General features: G+C 35.6%; 1 protein-coding gene across 1 annotated transcript; it reads right to left on the bottom strand.

The window, feature by feature from the left end:
- Positions 1–5,070: 5,070 nt before the first annotated feature.
- On the bottom strand, positions 5,071–6,043 carry LOC115982668 (patatin-like protein 3). The gene is made up of 2 exons (XM_031105336.1): positions 5,887–6,043; positions 5,071–5,591 (listed from the first exon to the last, which is right to left on the bottom strand). Exons 1-2 carry the CDS (start codon positions 6,010–6,012, stop codon positions 5,367–5,369), a joined length of 351 nt encoding a protein of 116 aa, XP_030961196.1. The 5' UTR covers positions 6,013–6,043; the 3' UTR covers positions 5,071–5,366.
- Positions 6,044–6,053: the final 10 nt, after the last annotated feature.

Here is a 6,053-nt window from a genome sequence, read left to right on the forward strand (position 1 = left end):
TTAAATCTATTTTTACTTCTTGATCTTCCGAACTGTTGTGGTGGTTTCCCCTGATCAGATTTAGTTAGTTTGGCTCGAGCTTTAGGGGAAGTATTCCGTCTGTTGTTGACTGAAGCTCCCACTTTGATACTTGGAACTTGTTCTTCTGCCTTCCTCTTTGTGAATCCATCCCTTATTTTCTTTTCCTCGTTGAGTCCCCTTCTTTGCAATTTGCTCTGTGAGTTGAAATCTTTCATTCTTGTTAAAGCTAAGTTCTGTCTTGCCTCAGCAGCAAGCTTCTGTTCCATGGACACGGAAATATGCCAATCTGCAAGTGTTGTTTCTTCTTCAGCTCTTCTTTTTAAGGCATAGTATTCTTCATGACTGAGATGGACAATGGTATCATCCTTTTCTGAACATTCAATATAGTGAAGTGCTTCAGCTGCAGATGATCCCAATGCTTCTGACTCTAATTGTGTAGCTTGAAGCATGAGTTGCAATGTCTGAAGAGTTTGCTTCTTTACACTCAGGACTTGTTTCAGCTTTAACCTTGCTTGTTGCTCTTCTTCCATATCCAACTTGAGCCTCTTAATCTTTTCACGTGTTCGATCCAAAGCCTGGCTTATTTCATTGATCATCTTTGTTGCCTTGTGCTTTTCTTCCTTTTTGGTTCTAATGGATGTGTTGGTGCTCCCTAGGTGTGAGTCAAGCTCTGAGATAACAATATTTGACGTTGTAGATTCATTTTTGGCACTTTCAAGGTTGGATTTCAGTCTTTCAAGCTCATCAATGAGAGGCTTGGAGTCTAGCCATGACTGCATGGCGTTGTCCTTGGCTCTTTTCAGTTCTTCCTTCGTCTTAGTCAGTGCAGCCATCTTAGCCTCTAATGTGCTGCCAGATCTTTCTCGTGGGTCTCTTGGTTTGTGTGATTGATTAATTTGATTCTCTATTCTTTCTTCACCATATGACTCCATTTGCTCTTTTGCATAAATGGGAAACTTTTGGGAGGCTTTTCTTTACCATATATTTATATGTTTAACTTTCTTGTATTTTAATGTGTAACATTTTGTTTGGATGAGATTTCCAATCCAGCTTTCGTTTTAAAATTTTTTTTGCGTGCTTGGATGAGTTCATTTGAGGTTCCTAGAATGGCTTTGTTTTTACCGAGTCTCTACATGAGATGTCCACATACATGTCTGTTGGTTTTGCATGCAATTGCAAGCTGTGCAGCTTGTGTTGGCACTTGGCAGCTAGTAAAGTTTGCCGGCTGTTATGTCTTGCATCCCTATCATATGGTCGCTTCCTTGGGGGCTGTGACGGAACACCTACGTAATTTGGTTTTTAAGTTCAACTAGAAATTTCCTTGCTTTGTTTGGTTGGCAAATGGTTGGATTCAGGAAACTTAATTTGATGCTAAGAGCTGACCATACTGTGACTCCTTGGTCTTTAGAATAGGACGAAATATGATCAGAAAGCTCTAAAAGTGTATAGTTAATCAGATTAATTTATATTCTTGGAGTTAGTTTCATTGTTCTTTCCGGAGCTGGAGTTAGTTTCATTGTTCTTTCCGGAGCTTCCATTAATTCCACAATTTGTTTGGTGAAGCAGGCAAGAGCTTCTTCATTAATACCTTCGCCCTCAATTTCCTCAAATCTACCAGTACCTAAATGCACATTTGACATTGGCTTCATTTTACAAGCCTTTGCAAATTTTTGGTGGAATTAATATCAACTGACATAGCACCTCCCATTAACGCGTCACATATTTTCAAGATATAATATTGATAATCTTATTATTAACACACCTGGCGTTATAATCATTCCATAAATACAAATACTTATGGAGTGGGGGGTAAAGGCTAAAATTCAAGTATGTGAGAGAGAGCTTTACACATACACTTAAATTATCTTAGAATAAGATTTTTATATTAGATTAAAAAAATGATAATTTTAGGACAATTTATATTTTATTTCTTTTTTAAGTCTATACATCTTTCTTGTGATCTATGCATGTGTTATTGGATTTGGCTTATGTCCAATGTTTTTTTGCACTAAACACATTGTAATGCAGTATCCAAAATTAGGTACGTATCCGAATTGTATCATGCCTAGTGCAAAATGGCACTGGACACAAATTTCACCCATGTTATTAAAGTACATAGTAAGGGAAATGTAGTTTGGCACTTAAGAGCAAAAAGAAATCAAAATGATTCTTTAAATAATTCTGACAACTACATCATTGAATTTTGAGTAATTTTTGTGCCACACCAAAAGGCAGAACATTGGCCACAACTTGCTCATGTGGCGAGTTGTGGTTGGTAGAAGGGTGTCCTCACATGGACCTACCATCACTCCTTTACCAACCACAGTTCGTCATATGGGTGAGTTGTGGCCAATGTTGTGCCTTTTGGTGTGACACAAGAATTTTTCTTGAATTTTTGTACAATAGAACATATCTAGCATATATATTGTTGGAAAGTTGACGTGTTACATCATTTGATAGCCAAGGGAGAATGGATAATACAATAAATTTGTTGTATTTGTGAATTCCCTAATCATACTAAGAAAAATATGGTAATGTACAAGTTCATGGAGATGTTCTTACATTAATGAGCCTCTTTTATTTTTATTTTTTGGGATGAGCCGTAACTTATACTTATTAGTTGTTTCAAGTTTACAACCCCCTCCTTACTTGACTTATAGTATAATTGGACTTTGGTTTTTTCTTTTGTGAAATTTTCTTGTTGATATAGTTAATAAGCTATTCCTTCTGCTGCGTTAAATTTTATCAAAAAGAAATAAAAAGAAACATATTTTATCAATGTAAATTATGGTTTAGAACTTAATTATAATACTATTGTTACCTTTAAAAAAAGATAATAGAGTCTCAATTTTAAATTTTTTATTTTTGCAATCATTTATCCTCCATAAAAATGTGTATAAACAATTGAGTACGGAAATAGTTATATAACAAATGTTTATTGTAAAGACACGATTTTCAACGACCCAAGGATGACGTTGGGCTCGTATGTAAAGGGCCCGAACAATACGATTTGTAGAGAGTGGATTTGGAAAGGCCGGACCTTGGTCGTTGGATGGCGGTTTAGTCATGACTTTCATGGAAGCCCATGCGAAAGCGGGTTTGGCTTATATAGTTAAGCCTTACACGGATGTGGTTTGGAAGGTTTGACTCCTCGGAATTAGTCCGAAAAGCGTTTCATTCTCACCATTCTCCTCCTTTTTCCTTTATAGGATCTTCCCCCTTTCGTTTTAGCTCTCCCTCCCTTTTATACTGGTATTTCCTTCCCGTTTTTCATCTACGTGTCAGTTTCTCCTTTTTTGGGGCAGTTACTCGTCCTATCAATCCGTACGTCAGAGTGGTTGGGGAAAAACTGGATAGCATGGTATGGAGTATGGGCTTGCCAGGCGCTGGGCTCCACGTTATGGTGTTGGTAGCTTTCTCGCTTGTACTGCTGTACTGAGTTTGTCCTTTTCCTCAAGCGTTTCGTGGGACGTTGCCCGTGAGATCCTCCTCGGCCACATTCTTGGGCTTTTAAGGGATTTTCACCATACGTCCTGGGTAGTAGGACTCCTCGGCCTGGGCTTTGGGCCCTTAATACAAGGTGGGCTGGGACCGCAGATTTGGGCCCCACATTTATATATATATATATATATATATTTACATAGATTGTAGTATATTTCTTAATTAGTAAAAAAATTCAATTCATAACTTGAGTTTTGACTTAAAAAAAAAAAAAAATTTATGTGATAGAAACCTTAGTAGATAATCACAATATAATGAATATATTATCTTTTTATGGATTTTCTTACATTAAAATATGACTTCTTTTTTTATTTTTTATTTTTTTTTAGAAACAAACACACACATGACTTAGTTTTCAAATAAATAGTTTTTAATTTTTCAAATTGGTCTCAAATGCTATATATATATATATATATATATATATATATTCAAATGAACATGCATACTTACGTCAGTTACGTGTCTCTCAAATCAAATCATGGGTCCATCATTGTGGGTAACTATTTCCATTCAAAAGGAGTTTGCTATTGAAGTGTCTTTCAACAAATTGATCAAGAATATCACTTTTAATAATGTTGCCTACTAGTTAAGAATATCACCAATCATTCATGCATGGAACAACTTTAATTTAACTTCGAATATTTATCACAAGAGAAATACTTCACAAAGACTTGATGTTGATCAGTTGATGACAGCAGAGTTCCGTGGCTTTTATGACGGTTGATCGGTACCAATGGGAAGATAGATGTTAACAACTTAATAGACTTCCATGTTTGCTACTTCACGTGTGAAGTTGACAACATAGAGCTTCGAATCTTCCCTGTCATGGTCGAGCCCACGCAGAGTAGTAGAACGTGAAACATGCTCTGATTGCTTAATCGGAAGTGGTACAAAAGCAACCAGAACGCTAGATATAGATTTTACCTTTAGATTCGAGTCATTCGACTAAAGCAACTCCCACGGACTTAAATGGCTTGGAAATCATAAGATTCATATCGCAACCTGTTCTCTTTTTATATCCTTAAAAAGTTTTATTCTTTTTTCTTTGTCCGTTATTTTTACTACTTTTGGCTCCTGAAAAAGGGATGGCAACTGTTAAAAGTGATAAGTTTGGCCATTGGTATAGCTTGGAACTTTATTCTGTCCTTTACCAAAAAAATAGTATCAAAGTTGAATTGTATTTGCACAAGTTATTCATCAAACTTTTTATATTTTCGGTAGTTATAATTAGAGGGAGAGGATATGAACTTTGAATCTATTGGAAACACCAAGAAGTGTCAACTAGACAAATTATAAGATTATTCTTCCTTACGAGCTTTTTGTTTTTAGGATTTCATGACTTGTGAGCTTTTTAAACTGGCTATTAAAAGAGTAAAGTTTAAATAGAGTTTACTCTAGGTCTAGGCCACTTAAGTCTAGGACTAAGGCCCCCTACCCCAAAAATCTAAATTTACATGAATAAAAGGCCTCCAAAATTGTACCAAAAAATGTCTCAAAAATTATAAAATGATAACTGATTTTTTTTTTAAGGATAAATAAAAACCAATATTTCAAAATTTCCCTCTATTCTTTCAGAAAATGAATAGGACAAGACATTATGAAAGCCCCATATCTATAATATTTGTAATAATAATCTCACCAAAGAATCCAAGCCATAACTGAAATACTTAGGAGGTAGACTAGTACCATATAATCAAACCAATGCCAACGCCTAATCAATGTGAGACTCTTGAACATCCCCTCTCTAGCTTGTTCAAACTCACACAAATAAAGTTCTAATTAATACTCTTATTAAAGCATCCAATCCAAATATTTTAGATCAAAAGGAGAGACTTCGAGTGCTTTCATTTTTTTTGTCGGGTCTTGTGTTCTTCAACAAGCAATTTGGCGAAATAGGTAAGACCTTCTTCATTAGTACCCTCGCCCTCAATTTTCTCAAACCTGCCAGTATCCAAATTCACTCTTGACACTGATTTCTTCAATAGCGCCTCTCCAATCTCCACAAGCTTTTGCAGATTCTCCGGGGTGGCAATATCAACTGATGCGGCATCTCCTGTTAATGTGTCATCCTATGGTTCATATTTAACCAAGAAATTGTTAATAATTTACATATAGATTATGTTCACAAATGGATTTAATAAATGTGATCAATAGTAGGTTCCAATTAAGTCAATTGTATAGTCTGTCATTGTGGAATTAAAAACTCATGTTCAAATCTTGCCTATACTAAAAATAAACAGTTTTGGCCTTATAATAAACAACAGTTACCAAGGTTTCAAATCCTTTTTTTACTATCAAAAATGAATAATTGTGATCATTTTATACCTGAATTATCAAAAATGAATAATTGTGATCGTTTTATACCTGAATACGAAGGTAGTTCTTCTTGGAACCAAGGGCTTGGAAGAAGGTGGACACATGAAAGTCGACCATATCAGAACTTGCATCGCCATATACGTCGAGCAATGGAGTTGCACCATTGTCATACATCCATTTAAACAAACCCCATTCTGAGGCTGTGGCAGCTGCAT

Source organism: Quercus lobata, chromosome 3 (assembly GCF_001633185.2).
Source record: "Quercus lobata isolate SW786 chromosome 3, ValleyOak3.0 Primary Assembly, whole genome shotgun sequence".
In the NCBI taxonomy this organism is placed as follows: Eukaryota; Viridiplantae; Streptophyta; class Magnoliopsida; order Fagales; family Fagaceae; genus Quercus; species Quercus lobata.